General features: G+C 44.2%; 1 protein-coding gene across 3 annotated transcripts in view; it reads right to left on the bottom strand.

Annotated features, from left to right (window-relative positions):
- The window catches only part of CEP89 (centrosomal protein 89), a 56,330-nt gene that overhangs the window by 26,711 nt on the left and 8,211 nt on the right, over positions 1 to 21,408 (bottom strand). For all 3 annotated transcript variants that reach the window (XM_033156640.1, XM_033156638.1, XM_033156639.1), the window contains 12 exons: positions 21,308 to 21,401; positions 20,145 to 20,173; positions 19,554 to 19,608; positions 17,516 to 17,725; positions 15,246 to 15,388; positions 14,723 to 14,773; positions 11,767 to 11,850; positions 10,783 to 10,886; positions 9,199 to 9,314; positions 7,794 to 7,974; positions 6,024 to 6,191; positions 3,518 to 3,659 (listed from right to left, as the gene is read on the bottom strand). In XM_033156640.1, coding sequence (XP_033012531.1) covers positions 3,518 to 3,659; positions 6,024 to 6,191; positions 7,794 to 7,974; positions 9,199 to 9,314; positions 10,783 to 10,886; positions 11,767 to 11,850; positions 14,723 to 14,773; positions 15,246 to 15,388; positions 17,516 to 17,725; positions 19,554 to 19,608; positions 20,145 to 20,173; positions 21,308 to 21,401 — 1,377 coding nt within the window. The remainder of the gene's footprint in view (positions 1 to 3,517; positions 3,660 to 6,023; positions 6,192 to 7,793; positions 7,975 to 9,198; positions 9,315 to 10,782; positions 10,887 to 11,766; positions 11,851 to 14,722; positions 14,774 to 15,245; positions 15,389 to 17,515; positions 17,726 to 19,553; positions 19,609 to 20,144; positions 20,174 to 21,307; positions 21,402 to 21,408) is intronic.

Genomic DNA, 21,408 nt, shown 5'->3' with positions numbered 1-21,408 from the left:
TCCCCTTCCACCCTGACCGGCATGTTCAGAAGATCTGTGAATGTGGCAGTGGTCCTGCCACTCTGTTAGGTTCCAGCAGGCAGAAACTGGGATTAGGATTTCACCCTAAACCAAAACACTCTGTGGTCTGCACTCCAGTGACACTCAGTTTGGCACCTGCCAATTTCAGGAAAATACTATGCAAAACTGCAACAAATTAGTCAGTTGCAATTCTCTGACAACCCCAAAATAAACACTTATACAGTGGTACCCCGCAAGACGAATGCCTCGCTAGACGAAAAACTCGCAAAACGAAAGGGTTTTGCGAGTTTTTAGTTGACTCGCAAGACGAATTCGTCTATGCCTGTTTTTCGCAAGACGAATTCGTCTGGCGAGGTACCACTGTAAGCTGGCTTACCTTTTCGCTCTGGTCGGGAGGGGTGATGTCCGCGTCCGCCATTTTGGATCGACTGTGCATGCGCAGTCGATCCAAAATGGCAGACGCGGACAACATCCCTCCCGACCGCAGCGAAAAGGTAAGCTCCGCTGCCGGTCGGGAGGGGGCCGTGGGATCGTGCCCAATGTCGGGCATCATCCCACGGCCCTCTCCCTCCTTCCCGGAGCCCCGCCGCTGCGTTTTAAGACTGCAACAATCGTTGCAGTCTTAAAACTCGGCGGCGCGGAGCTCCGGTGCCGGTCGGGAGGGGGCCGTGGGATCGTGCCCAATGTCGGGCATCATCCCACGGCCCTCTCCCTCCTTCCCGGAGCCCCGCCGCTGCGTTTTAAGACTGCAACGATCGTTGCAATCTTAAAACTCGGCGGCGCGGAGCTCCGGTGCCGGTCGGGAGGGGGCCGTGGGATCGTGCCCAATGTCGGGCATCATCCCACGGCCCTCTCCCTCTTTCCCGGAGCCCCGCCGCTGCGTTTTAAGACTGCAACAATCGTTGCAGTCTTAAAACTCGGCGGCGCGGAGCTCCGGTGCCGGTCGGGAGGGGGCCGTGGGATCGTGCCCAATGTCGGGCATCATCCCACGGCCCTCTCCCTCCTTCCCGGAGCCCCGCCGCTGCGTTTTAAGACTGCAACGTTCGTTGCAGTCTTAAAACTCGGCGGCGCGGAGCTCCGGTGCCGGTCGGGAGGGGGCCGTGGGATCGTGCCCAATGTCGGGCATCATCCCACGGCCCTCTCCCTCCCTCCCGGAGCCGCGGAGCTGCGTTTTAAGACTGCAGCGATCGCTGCAGTCTTAAAACACAGCACCGCGGAGCTCCGGTGCCGGTCGGGAGGGGGCCGTGGCATCATGCCCGATGTCGGGCATGATGCCACGGCCCCCTCCCTCCCTCCCGGAGCCGCGGAGCTGCGTTTTAAGACTGCAGCGATCGCTGCAGTCTTAAAACACAGCACCGCGGAGCTCCGGTGCCGGTCGGGAGGGGGCCGTGGCATCATGCCTGATGTCGGGCATCATCCCACGGCCCCCTCCCTCCCTCCCTCCCGGAGCCGCGGAGCTGCGTTTTAAGACTGCAGCGATCGCTGCAGTCTTAAAACACAGCACCGCGGAGCTCCGGTGCCGGTCGGGAGGGGGCCGTGGCATCATGCCCGATGTCGGGCATGATGCCACGGCCCCCTCCCTCCCTCCCGGAGCCGCGGAGCTGCGTTTTAAGACTGCAGCGATCGCTGCAGTCTTAAAACACAGCACCGCGGAGCTCCGGTGCCGGTCGGGAGGGGGCCGTGGCATCATGCCCGATGTCGGGCATCATCCCACGGCCCTCTCCCTCCCTCCCGGAGCCGCGGAGCTGCGTTTTAAGACTGCAGCGATCGCTGCAGTCTTAAAACACAGCACCGCGGAGCTCCGGTGCCGGTCGGGAGGGGGCCGTGGGATCGTGCCCAATGTCGGGCATCATCCCACGGCCCTCTCCCTCCTTCCCGGAGCCCCGCCGCTGCGTTTTAAGACTGCAACGATCGTTGCAGTCTTAAAACTCGGCGGCGCGGAGCTCCGGTGCCGGTCGGGAGGGGGCCGTGGGATCGTGCCCAATGTCGGGCATCATCCCACGGCCCTCTCCCTCCCTCCCGGAGCCGCGGAGCTGCGTTTTAAGACTGCAGCGATCGCTGCAGTCTTAAAACACAGCACCGCGGAGCTCCGGTGCCGGTCGGGAGGGGGCCGTGGCATCATGCCCGATGTCGGGCATGATGCCACGGCCCCCTCCCTCCCTCCCGGAGCCGCGGAGCTGCGTTTTAAGACTGCAGCGATCGCTGCAGTCTTAAAACACAGCACCGCGGAGCTCCGGTGCCGGTCGGGAGGGGGCCGTGGCATCATGCCCGATGTCGGGCATCATCCCACGGCCCCCTCCCTCCCTCCCTCCCGGAGCCGCGGAGCTGCGTTTTAAGACTGCAGCGATCGCTGCAGTCTTAAAACACAGCACCGCGGAGCTCCGGTGCCGGTCGGGAGGGGGCCGTGGCATCATGCCCGATGTCGGGCATGATGCCACGGCCCCCTCCCTCCCTCCCGGAGCCGCGGAGCTGCGTTTTAAGACTGCAGCGATCGCTGCAGTCTTAAAACACAGCACCGCGGAGCTCCGGTGCCGGTCGGGAGGGGGCCGTGGCATCATGCCCGATGTCGGGCATCATCCCACGGCCCTCTCCCTCCCTCCCGGAGCCGCGGAGCTGCGTTTTAAGACTGCAGCGATCGCTGCAGTCTTAAAACACAGCACCGCGGAGCTCCGGTGCCGGTCGGGAGGGGGCCGTGGCATCATGCCCGATGTCGGGCATCATCCCACGGCCCTCTCCCTCCCTCCCGGAGCCACGGAGCTGCGTTTTAAGACTGCAGCGATCGCTGCAGTCTTAAAACACAGCACCGCGGAGCTCCGGTGCCGGTCGGGAGGGGTCCGTGGCATCATGCCCGATGTCGGGCATCATCCCACGGCCCTCTCCCTCCCTCCCGGAGCCGCGGAGCTGCGTTTTAAGACTGCAGCGATCGCTGCAGTCTTAAAACACAGCACCGCGGAGCTCCGGTGCCGGTCGGGAGGGGGCCGTGGCATCATGCCCGATGTCGGGCATCATCCCACGGCCCCCTCCCTCCCTCCCGGAGCCGCGGAGCTGCGTTTTAAGACTGAAGCGAGCGAACAGCAGCGCTGCTGTTCGCTCACTGCAGTCTTAAAACGCGGCTTGGCTTGGCTCCGGTGCCGGTCGGGAGGGGCCCCCGGACTTTTTTTCCCATAGGAACGCATTAATTAAATTTTAATGCGTTCCTATGGGAAAAGGTGCCTCGCAAGACGAAATTTCCGCAAGACGAAGAGTCTTGCGGAACGAATTAATTTCGTCTTGCGAGGCACCACTGTACAAAGAATAAGTGCCACCAAATTGAATTGTGCTTACTCCCAGGTTCAACTCTGCATAAGATTATAGCCCTATGTGTATTTCAGCCTTTAGTGCTCCAAACACTGCCCCATTCATGATATAAACAAGGTTTTGAATTCCTTACGGTTATTCCATTTAACCAGAAGAGGCCACGTATAGGCAAAGGGTTTTTTTTAAAAAAAATAATTACCAAGTTTAAAAGACGATTACGTTCTTGAGTCATATTTTCTGTCAAGTTGACCAGGTCTACTAGAATCCGGCGTGCTGCCATCTCCTCTTCCACTGCCTCTTCCAGCTGCTCCTTCAGAAGGCCTATTTTCTTCTGTGATCGTCTACAAGTTATTTTGTAAGGTAGAAAGAGTCTTTAGGAAGCAATTTAGGATCACCAATATTGTAATTCAACTCTGGTGCAATTCCACACCCACAATGACTTCAACTGAAATATAGCAGCTTAAGCAATCACTTAAAATGCATCCAATTATATTTTGAGATATTTAACCAGTGAGGTTACACCACTTGCAGAAAATCTGAATTATTATTATTACTACACATGACTGTTGTTTCAGTAACTCTGTGAGCTAGTGTTTGATTGCACACAGAGCATCTAGCACAAAGAGCTACTGAACTAACAGTCATGTGCAACAAATTCATGAGTTAGAGCCCAGGACAATTTAGGCTATAACTGTGGGGATCTGGCTCCTTCAGGCCCATTCTTTGAAATTAATAGCTCCAAAGCACACTGCTCACTCTCATGAAACCCGTTTAAAATACCGTATTTTTCGGACCACAAGACGCACTTGTTTTTTAAAGGGGAAAAACCAGGAAAAAAATATTTTCCTGGTTTTCCTCCTCTAAAAAACACGGAGGGGAGTGCTGGAGGGGAAGCCCCTTCTCCCTTCACAGCGGCTCATCCCCGCTTCCTTAAAGGGACATGGGGACGAGGGGAGAAGGTTTCTCCCCTCCTCCCCATGTCCCTTTAAAGCAACAGGGGATAAGCCTGCTTTTGGCGTCGGGGCCAGGGTGGTGGAGAAAGCAGCAGCATCCCCGCTGTTTCCTCCACCATCCCATGCCTTGCACCGATCCCAAAAGCCTGCTTTTGGGATTGGCGGGCAGCGCGTGGGGTGGAGGAGGAAATCCTCTACCAACCTCCCTGCCGCCCACCGATCCCAAAAGCAGGCATCACAGCTGCCTCCCCCCACCTCCCGCCGAATACGGCGGGGGATGGGGGGCAGCAGAGATGTTGGTGTTTCGTGCTAGCAGCTCCGTTCACGGAGCTGCTGGCACGATCCACCAACATCCCCTTTGCTCCCCGCCGCCTCCCCACATCCCCCGTCGCGTTCGGCGGGACGTGGGGGGAGGCGGCGGAGGTGTTGGTGGATTGTGCTAGCAGCTCCGTTCACGGAGCTGCTGGCACGATCCACCAACATCCCTTTCGCTTCCCGCCGCCTCCTCCCATCCCCCGTCGCGTTCGGCGGGACGTGGGGGGAGGCGGCAGAGGCGTTGGTGGATCGTGCTAGCAGCTCCGTGAACGGAGCTGCTGGCACGATCCACCAACATCCCTTTCGCTTCCCGCCGCCTCCTCCCATCCCCCGTCGCGTTCGGCGGGACGTGGGGGGAGGCGGCGGAGGCGTTGGTGGATCGTGCTAGCAGCTCCGTGAACGGAGCTGCTGGCACGATCCACCAACATCCCTTTCGCTTCCCGCCGCCTCCTCCCATCCCCCGTCGCGTTCGGCGGGACGTGGGGGGAGGCGGCGGAGGCGTTGGTGGATCGTGCTAGCAGCTCCGTGAACGGAGCTGCTGGCACGATCCACCAACATCCCTTTCGCTTCCCGCCGCCTCCTCCCATCCCCCGTCGCGTTCGGCGGGACGTGGGGGGATGCGGCGGAGGCATTGGTGGATCGTGCTAGCAGCTCCGTGAACGGAGCTGCTGGCACGATCCACCAACATCCCCTTCGCTTCCCGCCGCCTCCCCCATCCCCCGTCGCGTTCGGCGGGATGTGGGGGGAGGCGGCGGAGGTGTTGGTGGATCGTGCTAGCAGCTCCGTGAACGGAGCTGCTGGCACGATCCACCAACATCCCCTTCGCTTCCCGTCGCCTCCCCCATCCCCCGTCGCGTTCGGTGGGAGGTCGGGGGAAGCAGCGGCGATGTTGCTGGATCGTGCTAGCAGCTCCGCTCGCCGAAAGAAGCTTCTTTCGGTGAACGGAGGTGCTGGCATGATCCAGCAACATCGCTGCTGCCTCCCCCCACCTTCCGCCGACCGCGACGGGGGATGGGGGGAGGCAGTGGGAGCGAAGCCTTCGCTCCATAAGACGCACAGCGATTTTCCCTTCCATTTTAGGAGGGAAAAAGTGCGTCTTATGGAGCGTAAAATACGGTAAACTATGGTTTAACCTTAAGTTTGAATCAGGTGGGTTTGATGATGTTTTCAAACCACCTCAACTTTGAGGACTAACCCTCTTATTTCTTATTTAAAACAACAGCGGAGATTTATTTTAAGGAACATTGCATTCATCTATACAAAGCTTGTTCGTTGTTTTTCACATTTTGAAAAATTTAAATTAAAAACAAACAAAGCAATATTCTGCTGTCCAATGCAGACCAGCCATTTGTTTTTTGTGCAGTCAGGCTACAGAATGTTCTTGTGCTTAGGAGGGAAAAAACGAACCAAAAGGAGCATGGAAGAAAACAGGCAAACCTCTTTGTCTTCTGTGTCTTTTCCAGCTCAACTTTGAGGACTGTCTTTTCAGCTGCTAGGCCATTTTTCTCTAGAAGGAGGGCTTTTTTTTCTGCTTGCAGGGATGTCATTTTCGCCATTAGCTGCTCTGACTCAGTCTCTCTCTTTTGCTGTTCTTGTTGCAACTGACTACAGAAAACAATAATGAAAACCAGGCATCAAATAGAAGTACTATTTCCTTTTTAGAAATGAAAAATGAGAATTAACAGATCAGTGGAAAACTGCAATTACAACAAAATTATTGAATGAAAAGATTCTGTTCCAGTCTGAACAACACCCCCAAAGAACCACCTTTATGTGGTATGAAGAACTAACTGTACACTGAGCTTTGGCCACAACCCAGACAGGATTCAGTCAGATCAAGGACCAAAGCAGATGCTGAGTTTAATGCTGAGTTTAAATTATCAAATTGCAGCAGATGTCAAGGCGGGAATTTAACCCTTTTCTTTCTGCACCTATGGGAGATATCCTCCCAACACAAACAATATCTTCCAAGAAGGATTTCCTCAGGACCCTAGCAAGGAAAGAAAGAGTAAGGTCTCCCTACCACACTTTATATGATCCTGAAAACTATCAACTCCCATGCTCTGATGCTATTCACATATTTTAAAACTTGTACAGTAAAGGCAAAGGAACATATCCAGTTTGGCATTGAGGCTGCAATCCTATACCTACTTACCTGGGAGCAAACCCCATTTAACTCAGTGGGACTTACTTCTAAGCATAGATGCCTAGGCTTGTGCTGTAATTTGGAGACATACACCCAGCAACTTCTGCTGCTTGACGACAATACCAACATGGACACTTCTTCCTGCTTAAGGGGGGCATCGCATTTGCAGTTGCAGAGTGTTCATTTTAAAAAGTACTGTGAATGCATACAGGACAAAGGAGTCACAGTACAGATGAAATGGTGGCTACAGTGGGCCACACACAAGGACTGGGACCAGAGGCAAAGTATATGGAAATATAACACCAACACATGAATTCCTCCCCTCTCCTTGCAACTGGGCAGCAGTTCCACCAATGCCTTGTTCTAAAGCAAAGGGAAGATGAACTACATATTGATCTAAAAAAACTGAGTGGCATTCTGTGCTTGTACCGCTATTTTCAAATGTAGATGTGACACGGCAATTCTCCTAATGACTTTTTTTAAAAGCAGGAGGGACAACAATGCTCCTTCCTTCCCATGGTAAGCTCACCCTTCCTGACAAGGGGAAGGACCACAGTTCAGTGGCAGGTGGGCAGGTGAATTGCAGTGTATGGCACAGTGGCAGCTATGCCATATGGCATCACGCCAGTGCAGTGATAGAGCACATACTTTAGATACAAAAGGTTCCAGAATCAGCCCCAGACATTGGCAGGTGGGGCTGGGAAAGAAACCTTGGAAATTAGCTGCTAGCCAAAGTACAGCAAACAATACTGAGCAAGATGGACCATCTTACCCAGTGTAAAGGCAGCTCTCTATGTTCCTGACTTGAGGCTGAAGGATGTTCACTGTAGCTGAGGCTAACCCAGTTCTTCCAGGTTAAGAGTTTGAAGCTAATAAAAAGTGTCTTTAACTTCAACCTTCATTACATTGTGCCTCAAGTTGTATCAACTGACTACAAATAAACTTAAAACTGGCACAAATAAATTGGAAAAGCAAAAGCAAGTAAATATAAATAGCTACAACCATGCATGGAATCCTCCAAGAGGAGTTTCCTCTGATATTTGCAGTTATCAGGCTCCTACCTTTTGAATTTATTGACCAAAGCCACATGCTCCTCCATTGTGATGTGATCTCCCACAGTGGCTTTCAGCTGTTTGTATGCGGAGCGCAGTTCTTCCAGCTGCTTCTGACACTCGCTCAACTCCTCTTCTTGGCTCTGTCTCCTGGCTTCCAAAGTCATCAGCTGTTTTCTTAATTCAGAAACTACAAAAGAGAAAACAAAACATTTGAGGTAAAGTCAGAAGCTGCCTTAGGAAATGACAACAGAGTGTACACAGTTATTCACTTCTGACATTTTTAGTTCACCATGAAGCCTTCTCAGCTTGGTTCAGTGAGTTAATCTGAAGTATTATAATTAGTTATAAATGGTACTTTTCACAAGTTCTGAATGTCAATGGAGATTAGTTCAGCATATGAAAGATGTGTCAAATGAAAAGCTCATTGAAGCACTAAAGTCTCCAAGAGCTTTCCAACAGACTACATAACTCTCTGAATGGCTAGTTCCGGTGACCAAATTCCTTTTATATTGTTAATGACAATCCTCTGTAAATTAATACAAATCTAAGTTTGATGCCATGTAATGTACTGTACACTCTGATGCTCTGACCAGTGCCCAGCTATCATTTTACCACATCTGAGACTAAAAACAATAAAAAGTTAAGTAATTAATAGTTAAGTACTGTAATATTACAGACCATAACAAATGCTCCAGCTCAGGTTCTATGATAGTTACTGATTAGCAACATTCTCATTCTAAAAAGGCTTATGAAGTGCTTTATTTGGTGCTAATGCTAGCTTACACTTCTGCCCATTCGCAATAAGCAAACATCACCCTTGTGAAACCAGGGATGTTCCTGGGGGAGCAGATCTATCAGGTTACACCAGCTCCTTATCTCGCGGAAATCCACTATGTGGAATACCTCACAGCGGCTAGATTAAATGTCCTCGAATCTGTGGTATTGTGGGGAAGGTACAGGGGAGTCCCATATGCCCAGAGAATTTGTCATTGTGCCCTGGGAGAGGTAGAGTCCACTGAACATATTGTCTTGAGCTGCCCTTTCTATACAGATTTCAGGCAAAATCTTATAGCCCCCCTCTTATCTCAACTTAGCTCTCTATCCAGAGAAAGACAGGTTTTATATTTGTTGAATAATGTTATGGGAAAAACAGCTTCCTTGGTGGACAAATTTCTCTTTCTAGCTTTTAAGCATCGTAAGACTAAGATTGATTGCATTGACATGGGTTTATCTGTATAGCTTCATGTTAGTGCTGGCTATGTTTTATTCTAAAGTCCCTTTAGATGTTTTAATTCTGTATGGATAAATGTATCTTTTCTGACTGACAGTTGAATAAAGAATGATGATGATAATAATAAGCAAACATCTTGGATCAACATAGTAGTCTAAAACAGTTATCAAAGTATTTTACCTTCTTGGACATGTTGGCTGAGGTTGTCTTTTGCTTTTGCTTGTTGTATTTTAAGCTGTTCCACCAATACTGTATTTTCTTCTAATACTAGCTTGGCCTGGCTTTGGAGACACTGCCTGTAAATAATGATCAACTTGAATGTGCAATGTCATTCAAACCTTTGCAAAAAGCACATTAACTAGAAAAATAAACACACTTGGTCTGTTAGGCCAGGGCTTCCCATGGATGTCCTACATGGACATCCAAAAATGAGCCTACATCACTCTCACTTTGTGTTTGTTGTGGGAAACATCAGTGTAACACCAGCACCAGCAAACTGTGTTTGCTGAGTAAAGTTTGGAGCTTCCTGTTTCATATTCATGAAGTTTCTCTTCTGCTGTAGAGTTAGTACACACATATACAAGTCATGCATTCGATTGATGAGAGATAAACTACTCAGAGATAATAGTGTTCTTCTGAAGGAAAAAGTTTATGCTTGTAAAAACTATTTGAAAATACACATGGAAAGTTGTCTTTTTAAAAATGTGTACTTTGCTTAAAAATTATAATTATATTGATATTATGTTATATTATTATATTATTATACTTAGTAGCCAAAACTGTTATACATCAAATAGCTGGCTTGTCAAGAAAAACAAGCAGAAAGTAAAGCAGAAAGGGAGAATAAGAATAAAAATAACGCATAAAATGATGCATGAAAGAGGAAAGGACCAACATAGCAAACAAAAACAAACAAACTATAAAGTACGGAGAACATATTAAAATGAAAACTATCATTTACATTGACATTCCAAAAATGTTTTTTTTAATCTTGATTATTATGTATTGCATTTCTCTCATATGTAAGGTTTTCCTTAACCAAGAAGTTATAGTAGGGGTGTATTTTTCCATTTTTATGTAATACACTGTTTTGCTGTACACTGTTATGTTAATACAGTACACTGTTTTACTACACTGTTAGCAGTGTAGTATTGAGATCTAAATCAGTATTAATGACTTCAGAATGAAGTATCAAAAGGAGAGTCGTTTTAGGGTTTCTTGGAAGATTATAGCCTGCACTTGTTCGCATAATATTCAGTACTTCTGTCCAGAAAGGTGTCTTTTTACAACTCAAATATATATATTAAACCCACATTAATTATGTTACACCTCCAACAATGCATGTTTCAACCAAAATTTTACTAATACTGCATGGAGTTAAGCATCACTAGAAAAATTATCTTAAGATCATTCTCTTTCAGGTTCACACTAATAAACATTTTTGAAATACTTTTAAATTCCCATACCCGTTCTGCTTTGAGAACTTTTAAGCCAATATTTTGATTTTAACTGAATTTGTTATTATTTATTAAATTGGTATACCACCCTATACCCATAGATATCCGGGCAGTTCACAACATAAATCTACAACATAAGAAACACAAAATACATAATAAAAATAAGAACAAAAACAAACCAATAATCCCTTCTTCCACAACATGTTTATCATTAAATATTTTTTTTACCATAATTCAAGTCTATCATAAGTTGGTTTTGTTTTTTAACAAAAGAATAACACAATAGTTTTAGAGACAACACACTTGCCATTCCTTGGTGGTCACAGTACTATTTTTACTTAGTTGCTGGTGTAACTGTTCGTTTTCCTTCACTACCTCTTCAACTCGATCTTTAAAGATCTTCATGTCCTCCTGAAAGAGAAGCAGTAAAGAACATACAAAATATTCACGACCTGTTTTAACTTCATGTTATTTCATGTTTTCCCTCAATAATATTTGCATGTGCTAATTATCTATTATTTGTTCATGCAAATTATCAAAAAACAGCTGATCAAAATACCTACACTCATGATAGGGATTTGTAGAGATATGAATTCACACCAGTTGCTCTGACCCTTAAGAAACATCAACATTTTACACAGCCACAAATGTGTGTTTCCCAGTCAGTATGCCTGCCAGTGACCTACAAACAATCCCAACTTTGACTGGCACATTGACATATTTAAATGCACATTTGAGAAACCTCAGGTGTACACCTAAAATATAATACACCTAAAATGTAGTAAGTGAAAAGGGATTTAGCAGAGGTTATGGAACAGGCCCCATATATCAAAGGCTCAATTTACTAAGGTCTAGTGCTCCCAAACAGCAGGTGATGTGTAAACCTGTGTTCCTTCCACATAAATAGCAGATTGTCTAGGAAAAGGGTTCTTGACTAGTCTTTTTTGTGACATTATAGCTTTGTATTGCTTCAGCGGAAACCATTCCATCATGTGATGTGAGCTCCCATCTGCAGGCTGAAGCGATTCAGTCCAGGCACAGGTTTACGTCCCCATTTTCTGCTTGTGGGCAAAAGGTCTGCTATGTGGGCAACCCATGGAGTCTAAGGAGATGGAGGACAGGGAGTCTCACTAGAAGGGAGATTCCATTATGTACTCTGAGGATGTACATTCCAAAGTATCGCTGAGTACTCTTTACAGTTAAATGACATGCACAGCATTATAGAAGCATATTTTTCTTGATGTTCTATGCAGATTAAACAATCTGTAAAGAAATTAATTTGCAAGCTTGCCTCATGTGAAAGAATCAGGTCTTCCTTTTCCTTCATTCTGTCTTCATATGCCAATAGAAGAGGAGATAAATATTTCATATCCAACTAAAGGGAAAGAAAAGCCATTTCAGTTCACTGAAATGCATCTCAAAACTATATACCGGTAATTCAAAAATATCTGTGTAATGACTCTTTGATCAGCTACTGCCTGGGTAAATCCAGTGGGTAAATCAAGATAGACAGAAAAAAGGTTAACAATCTCTCTCCCCCCCCCCACTCCCATACTACATTAACTAAAGGCTGAATAATGAGCAGATAATAAGAGGAGGAAGTAGAGAGGGCAGAAAATAATTTCGCATCAGCTGGAAAAGGCTAGCTGCAAATAAACAGAGGTGAAATGGTCACCCGTTGCCAGTTACGCAAAGTACTGAAGCATCCATCTGTTTGTTTGTTAAAGACCTTGCTAAGAAATTCATTTAGCATCCTATTTTAAAACAAGCCTCCACAAAGCAAAGCAAGTTATGGCCACAAACTTTTAAAATTCAATTATCTGTAGTATTTACATAAGTATCCCTGAAGAACATAATTCCTGTCTGAAATAGTGGATCTTTTAAGTTCAATAATTCTGTCACATTTTTGCACACAGATTGTATCTCCCTGCCTCCAATTTCCCCATAATGGATTGCATAAATTTGCATTACTTTTCCACAGTGTGCCCCTAAACCAGGCATGTCCAACCGGTCGATCGCGATCTACCTGGTCGATCGCATGCTCCTGATCGATCCCCGCCCCCAATAAAGAAACTCAACAACTTTGGGTCTCCTTCCCCCAAAAAAGCTCAACAACTTTGATCAATCCAATGGGTAGATACTGCCAGTTTTTTTTTTTATACTGGGAGTAGATTGCAGTCTCTTGGCATTTGGACATGCATGCCCTAAACAACCGCCAAGTTACAGCTTATACCGATATCTATAGAGCGCACACTAAAAGCCACAGCAGATGCAGAAATATTCTACCACCAAGGCACAACCCCTGGTTCTTCATGATTTTTACACAGGATGACACCAAAACTACCACCCAGTCATTAATTACACCTGAGGACTTGGAGGTCGCCTATGATTTGCTGGTGCTTTGAGGGAAAATGAGAGTGGCAGATGGCTGTAGTCTTGGGTTGCACTTTGCAGTGCTCAGAAGGGACAAGGAACAGAGAGCTTTATGAGTGACAGACTGTATTTGTGGTTGCTGGGAGACAACATGTTGGCTTAGGGCCATGTTTTCTATGTTTGCGTAGAAAAAAATCAGGCACCCCCCACCTCGGGCTATGTAGACAGTTTCTTTCACAGGAAAACACATTTCTTTTTAACATATCCCTGAAATGCCATCTCCAAAGAAATTTGTATGGCCCCCTTTTGCTTGGCCTTCAGGTAAACTCTTCTTAAATCTGATCTGCATCTGAATTATTTTATTGTTATTATATTGAAGAACCACACTTCTGTTAACTACTTTTACTGTTAATTTAAACCTTGAATTTTAGATTTTATTTTATTGGGAAGGTATGCACCCTGAGAAGCAGGCTAGAAATCCATTTAACATTGGTAATGCATCCAACAGTGTGTGTCAAAGCCACAAAAATGTAACAGCTGAATAATAATAATAATAATAATAATAATAATAATAATAATAATGGCATGGAGAGAAGTTGGGAGAAAGCTTTCAGCTGCTAAATTTGTTTGTGTAGGGCTGCTACTAAGGCATAGGGCCAGAACTAGTTAAAAAGTGGGGAGGGGCAATCCAAACACAGCTTCTTCTCTGCAATAAAAAACAAATATCTTGTCAGCTCCCTTTCGTCTCTACCTAATCCAGGGATGGTGGGGAAGCCAGCCTGCTCCAAAGCTTCAACACAGCCTAGATCCTTGTAGCAAAGCATAAACAGAAGTGGGAGGGCCTCCTGGCCTCATAGCGGGAAGCACACAAGGCTGTTTTGCAAAGCCTGCCTAATGGAGGGGGTGGGAGGAGCAACTCCTAGGAGGACACTCCCCTCCACTGTAGGTAAAAGGAGAGGGGAGATCAGATCATTTAATTTTATATTGTTTCCAGGGAAGGCTGTCAGCTGTTATAGCCTATGATAGCAGATCACTCCGAGGCCCCTGTGCAGATACTTTCACGGGATGACAACATGATCCTGGCACATAGCATCTGAGCTAGGATTCTTGCAAGCAGAAGCAGGAAGAAAATAATTAAGCAACCAGGCCAACTAATTCAATCAAGCTCCCCGCACCCCAGTCTCAACTGGAAAATGAAATGAAGACTGTTTTATTCCTTTGGGAACAGACTGGGGTTGTGTGGTTTTTTTGTTTGTTTTTTAAGGAAAAGGCTTTTAATAGTGCTGTGCTGTTTTTATCATTCTATTTTAAAAGAATCAAAACAATAAAAAAAAACAAACGTATTAGCGTTAAATTACTTTTTTATATTAAAGTTTTTTTTTTAGCTTTTTGTGTTTTATATCTGTTGTTTTTAATATGTGTAAATACAATGTTGGTGGTGATGATCCGGACTCTTCCAAGAGCTTGTGCTCCTTTGGAATAGGGGTAGGAGATGACGAATATGTAATAAATAAGTAACATCACCTTCAAACAGCCATCAAAAATTCCTTTAATAAACACTGGTGACCTGATGCTTAATGAATGCTGACTATTAGAGTAAAATAAGGTGCCATCCTAATCCCATGTACCTGGAAGTAAGTCCTGATGAATTCAACAGGCTTACTTCTATGTAGACATGACTAGACTTATTCTAACTCACTGAGTACCATCTGTTTTTATTCAAAGGAACATAAAAGTGAAATAAGGTGTCTGGGAACTGCAACTATAGATGGCTCTCAGGTCACCAAGGAAACAAGAAATAAAATTGTTCTACACACTTTAGAAGTATCTAGCACTAAACTACTGAAACTAAGAAATAGTGGTTTGCTACATACCAGCCATGGGGGTATTGGTTTTTTCATTGGCAGACTTCCAATTTTTAGACTCTAAAATAAGAAAAATATAAGTTACACATTAATATTTGGATCTGTAACATTTTGTATCAGAGTTTTTTTAAAAAAGAAAAATATTTATTTTTGTTCATCCCACAAATTGGCTGCAAAAATTGAACATGGTGCTTCCAAAACAGTTTGACAATTATTTGTTTAAAAAAAACACCAATAGTTACAACAAGCCACTTTGTCAGGTTGCATTGACATGGCAAATTATGGTTAATCAAATAAGGAAGTGAAAAGTTCTGAACTTCACCTCACGTTGTGCTCAGAAGCAGGAAGTGCACAAGTGCAAGGCCCACCTAGGCTAATTCTCCTCATGCTATACTATGGTTTAGCACAACTGGGACACTCCCTGGTAAAGATGCTTATTTTGCAACTGTAACAAATGAGGAAAAGCTCTCAGTCATCAATGTTGGAACAGTACTATTCTTTTCTTCCCAAGAAGCTTAATAGAAAACATTACCTCATTTGGTGAAATTGGTCTGTATTTAGCCTGGTAGCGACTCAATTCTGCATTTAGACGATGAACAGTCATTTTCAGACTGTCATTTTCATCCACCAGTTCCTGGGCCTGTTGTCTTAATAAAATCAATTCTGCAAGTTCCTCTGCATAACAGAAAATTGTAAAACATTAAAGTGCATTGCAATTATAGAAAATCTTGCTGATTATCCAAACATCCAGTGCTTTTTTTCAGAGGGTACTCAAGGGCACACAGTACCGATACCTCTTTTTGTTGTTGTTAAAAAGTGTGGCACTTACTGTAACAACTTCCTGGTGAGTACTGGCACCTGTTTTTATAGAAAAAAAGCATTGCAAACATCTCCTAAGTGAAATAGGAATTCTGGATGCTATAGTTTTTAAAGGTGTTATAACCGCACAACATTATGTAATTATAAAGCATACTTTGAGCGCAGATGTTCCCCAGATCAATTGTGGATTTGATGTGGAAGCCAAGACCTCTATTTGAGACCTTGGAGACCCTCTGCCAGTGAGAGTGGACAATGTTTGGTGAGATTGCCAAGGAGCCTATGTTAATATAATGCAGTTGCCTATGTTTGATGCAGACTCCTACAAGCCTAATAAATTTAATAGAAACACACACACAAACCTTTAAAAGATTATGTTTTGATTGTTTTTTTTAAAAAACAACCTTTTAGAGTAACATTTCTGCAATATAAATACATACTTACATGCATTTAACTTGTGCACATTCAGCTTTAAATGTGTCAATAAAAATAAAATAAAAAGGGGGTGAAAAGGAAGCAAGTTTGTAGGGGAAATGACTTTGTTAATCCCACCCACCATTGAACCCAATGGGTTTTGACAATACACAATTCTGTCTTTAGGTGCAATCTCCAGAACCTAAGTTGTGGGCTTGCTGTACTAAACCTCAGAAGCAAATGGACCACAGTACAAAGCTATATCCATTATAAATACCACTTGATGGCTATGTTTCTATTTTTACAAGGATGTTTCCTTCATATCTTTCTTTAGCATAAAATAGGATCAATGCCAACCCAAATAAACTTCATCTTATGCTTCCAAGGGTCCTTTCCTGCAAAGACTTGCTTCACAGGTCAGATCTGTGTGCATTTAAATATCAAGAACACTTTCAGCAAAATCTACAGGGAAGGGAACCAGCTGAGGGCTCTTGCTGCAGGATGAAAAGAAAACCCATCGCAGGCACATGAGAAGTTCAGCATGCACTGTGAAGCCAGAAAGAACAGAGAAGCTGCCTGATGGTTAAATTCCACAAGAGAAGAACAAGGCCCTTCCAGCCTATGCTCGAAATCTTGCATGTCTATATAATATACACGTGTACAGCTGAATATACACGTGCAGGACTTGAGACTTTAGGACAAATTTTATAACTTTCCCATTAATCAGGTTATGGATCCCTAGGTAAAAAAAGCCTGCTAGCTTAAACTTTTGTAACTTGTGCATTCAAGTGGTCAGTACTGAACTAGACATTTTTACATGACTGGGGATTAAATGCTTTCTCCAATACAGTCGTACCTTTGTTCTCGAACACCTTGGTAGTTGTACGTTTTGGCGCCCGAACACCAAAAACCCAGAAGTAAGTGTTCCTGTTCTGAACATTCTTTGGAAGCCGAATGTCCGACGCAGCTTCTGAAGCTTCCAATTAAGTGCAAGAAGCTCCTGCAGCCAATCAGAAGCCACATACTGGTATTGGTTTTCAAACAGTTCCAGGAGTTGAATGGACTCCCAGAATGGATTAAGTTCGACAACTAAGGTACCACTGTACTTTGATACTGTGATATCATATACTTCATTTCAAACTTCAATAATTACTCAAACTATCTGAAAATCAAGTAAATTATATGCTATCAGCCTTCAAAAGTTATTTCAATTTTGTGTTGGGATACATTAAACAACAACAAATGCAGAGGGAATAGTTTGAGACTATTCCAGGAGATGAAAAATGAGAAATACAGTATTATTCTCCCAAACACTTACATACAAACAACACAAAATAAAAAATAAAAAAAATCCTTCCAGTAGCACCTTAAGAGACCAACTAAGTTTGTTCTTGGTATGAGCTTTCATGTGCATGCACACTTCTTCAGCTACCATGAAAGCTCATACCAAGAACAAACTTAGTTGGTCTCTAAGGTGCAACTGGAAGGAATATTTTTATTTTTTTATTTTGTTTTGACGATGGCAGACCAACACGGCTACCTACCTGTAATACAAACAACAGTCACTCCTACCTTCACTGTGTGAATTTGGTGCAGTTTCTTTAAATCTTCTATTTTCTTTTTCTAGTTTCTTAATTTCTAACTGGAGTTTCTTCATTTGCTGCTTTGTTGCCTCAAGTTCGGAAAGCAGGGCCTGATTTGCATTGTTCAAATGCCAATTTTCTTCTTTCAGTTTCTGGAACTTTTCTCTAGGGAGGGCCATCGGTCCCTGTATTCTGCAGACTTAAATGGAAAAGAATACTCATTAGTCACACAAAAACCAGTCCTAAACTCATTTATACAGAAGGAGGCACCATGGAAACAAGAGCCATTCATTTCTAAGTGAATGCAGATTTACAAATTCAAGATCTCCCCAGATCATTATTATCCTAAACATTTCAGCTTCCATTTTGCTTATGACTGCAGGGGGGGGGGAATCCCAAATATGTAGCTGTGTTCTCTGAACAGTGTAATTTAAAAATAAAACACTCCAATAAACTATACAACTTGAACATAAAACCAGACACCAGTGAAAACAACATCGGAACAAACTAGTAGAGACCAAGGTCTAAGAAGCACTCAAACATGTTTTTGAAACTGGAAAGCCTGGGGAAATGAAAACATCTTCATCTGGCACCAAAAAGACCACAACAAAGGTGACAGTTAAGGGCATTCTACAACTGAAGCATCAGCTCTGAAAAAACCCTCCTCTTAGTAGTCACCTGCCATACCACCATTGGTGGAGACACCAAAAAAAATGAAGTCTGAAGGTGATTTTGAGTTTGGGACAGGTATATGTTTCAACACAAACATAAGAAACTACATTAATATTTTTGAAACCTTTAGTCCAGTGAACTGAAGGCTAATGTAAGATCGTCAGTGGTTGCTCATGAGTAATCAGCCAGAAGCTGAACTTCTAACAACTAAGTTCTTTATTGTGCAAATATTTAGAGTGGAGCTACAGTAAAAACGTCCATCTCATCCCTCAGCAGAGTCCGGGAATGACCGTTTCCGGTTCTTGGTCCAGCACAGGAGGCGCAGGATTCTGAACCCCCGCCTCCCCCTTCCACGTCCTTCCTCCCTCCGAGATCGGAGCGCGGGAAAAGGTCCCTGTTCCCCGCTTCCTGCTTGGTGTTGAGGCTCTGTGATCCTGACACAGCCCCTGCCCCGAATCCCTGCTTCCATCTCCCCCTCCCCACTGGAGGAGTGGTCTCCTCCGGTGGTTCCCTGTACCGCAACAGACCTGGGAATGCTACCTGTTTGTGTGAGGGGGGTTTCCTGACATCCAACAAAACATTAATTATTGTAGAATTGTTTTCCCAGGGAAAAGCCATGTTTATTAAATTAACTTTTAAAAAATCTTAACTCAGCCACAATTCTGCACCTCCTCTGATATTTTAAAGTCACAAAGAGGCTGGCCCTTCTGCAGAACTACTACTTCCCACCATCCCACCAAAGCATACCCTGTAATTTGATGGGATATTACACAATGGGCTAGCATGAAGAATCAGGGGTTTTTGTCAGCAGGAAAAACCCAAAGTGGAGATTTGCTTTCTATAAAATCAAGCTCTTCAGTTATCAGAAAACATGCCGTGAAAGAAAAATTATTATTTTTTCTAAATCTAGAACTATCATGATTCCTGATGGAAAATAAGACATGAGAATTTCACATGAAGCAAAGTGTTATCTTGTGCTATAGAAATATATAGCAGAAGTTTGAACATAATATTAATGGTTTAGTGTTAAAAGGATAAGCCACAAATTGCCTTGGGCACACAATCTCCCCCCTTGCATGGCACAGTCATTAGGAACTTGGAAGCTTCCTCTCAGATTAACCACAGTTTTAGCATTATGTCTGGGTTAGGACCCAGACAAACAATAGTAAATCTTAACCAGTTAATGAAAACAAGCGAGTTTCATAAACTATGGTTTGTCTGGGATCCACTGATAGGAAAGCTGCAGTTAATCTAAAACATCAGCAAAAGCTCCAAACTCCTCCTCACAGCTTATAGAGAATCCAACACAACCCATTTATACCAACCTAAAACAACAACCACCCAGAGTTAAATACCTGGAGTCAGTGGAGGCTTTTCATTCAGTGTACTTTCAGTTGTGCTTTTTTCTACCTAGCAGGGAAACAAAATAATTTGATCTCATTTCTTGTTAGAACCCTTCTATTCTTTTTTTAATTAAAAAAAATCCTGCAAGGACTCCAGAAAGAATAGAAAATAGACTAAACATTTAAAAACCAATTTCCTGCAGTTACAATTTCAATTTGATTAAACAGCAGCATAAGAAAATTACAAGTAATAGACAGCATTTGGAAAGAAGAAAGATAACCTTGGTTTGTAAGTTGTTATGCAAGAGTTATTCTTTAAAACTTCTTTAAACTTATCATTCTTTGTCACTTTCTGGATATTTCCTGCCAAAGTTAGTTGCATCCATATTGTTAGGGTAGGTTTGCAAATGCCCAGATTCAAATATCCACTTGCCAGTTACCAACCCCCAGGCTGACCTAAACTGCTGTGTGCTTGTGAGGATAAAAAAGGGAGGTAGAGCCAGGTATGCTGCCCCAAACGTCCTGGAAGAAGGTAGGATGAAAATAAATAGATAAGGCAGAAAGATCCTTAAATGCACTTAAGTATCTTGATATGAATCCTACCTGAAAACTCACTCCAGAGGGTTCAATTTCTGTAATACGAGACAGAAGGTAATAAATATGAAGTAGTTCAAAACAGAAAAGGAGAACTGCAGTTGATCAGATTTTTTAAAAATTCTCATCACTGAATCACAAGATTCTACCATTTCCCTCTTTTCTAAATTGTTTTTTATTAAAGATTTTCTGAAGTTACAAAAGTGCATCCATCCTTTTACATCATATTACCGTTTGGCTGAGAGATGATTTTGTATGCCTCATCCATCATTCTACTTGTCAAGTTAGAAACCAAACAAGGGTTCCACTTCTCTTTTCAGGAGGGCTGGAGAAGAGGCAATTCATGGTGTAATATGGTTATGCCCCTTTGATACTGAGGTATCAGAATAAGAGTTGAGAGCAGCCAAAACATGGAATGAGAGGGAATCTATTTCAGGGGGAGGAAAATGGAGTGCAGAGGAAGAGAGGGAATTGACATTATGGCTTACAGTAAGGATCCTAGAGGTGAGATGGTCTTAGGGTTCAGGAGATGACCCCCTGGGATTTAAAAAGCCCCTCCATATACTATATGCAGGGATGTTTCAGAAGCAGAAAGGAAACAGCACTGGCTTTCCCTGTTTTTGTCCTGCGGTGGGTGTGTTGCCATTACAGAGCTACAAAATGTGCAGGTTTAGGGTTAGTAGCCCATTAGAGTTATAAAGCAAAATACTGTATATTCTGGCATATAAAACTACTTTTTAATCCAGGAAAATCTTCTCCAAAGTCGGGGGCCGTCTTATACACCGGGTGGAGAATCTGCAGTCGAGTATATCTCAAACTCTATATTTTAACTGGAAAAGTTGGGGGTCGTCTTATACACCGGAAAATACAGTAGGAGAAAGCTGGGAGCAAGGCAGAGGGAGAATATTTTAAAACGTGTCCTTTATCCCTTTCCGGCTCCTGAAACTCTCTTCATTCCATCCAACCAGAGTCCTGAACAGTACAAGGCTTCTCTTCAGAGTTGGATGGCACCCTGAACAGGACCACTCCTCATACATGTGGGGAAATGCTACAGCGTTTTGACACAAGTCGCACTTGTTCAGTGATGCTTTTGGAACATGAACTACCATGGTAATGATTTTTTGAAGTGACGTTTCCCATCATTTCATCTCAAAGCAGAAAAGTGACATTACCTTCCACCTGAACATTTGGACGAATGAGGCAAGTAGGTTCACAGAGAAAAGAATCATCTTCACCATCAACACTAGAAGATACTGGGGGATTTTCCTAAGTA

The sequence above is a fragment of the Lacerta agilis genome, chromosome 8 (genome assembly GCF_009819535.1).
Source record: "Lacerta agilis isolate rLacAgi1 chromosome 8, rLacAgi1.pri, whole genome shotgun sequence".
Lineage (NCBI taxonomy): Eukaryota > Metazoa > Chordata > Lepidosauria > Squamata > Lacertidae > Lacerta > Lacerta agilis.
The sequence above is the reverse complement of the archived record's forward strand: the minus strand, read 5'-3'. Positions and strand labels throughout refer to the sequence as shown.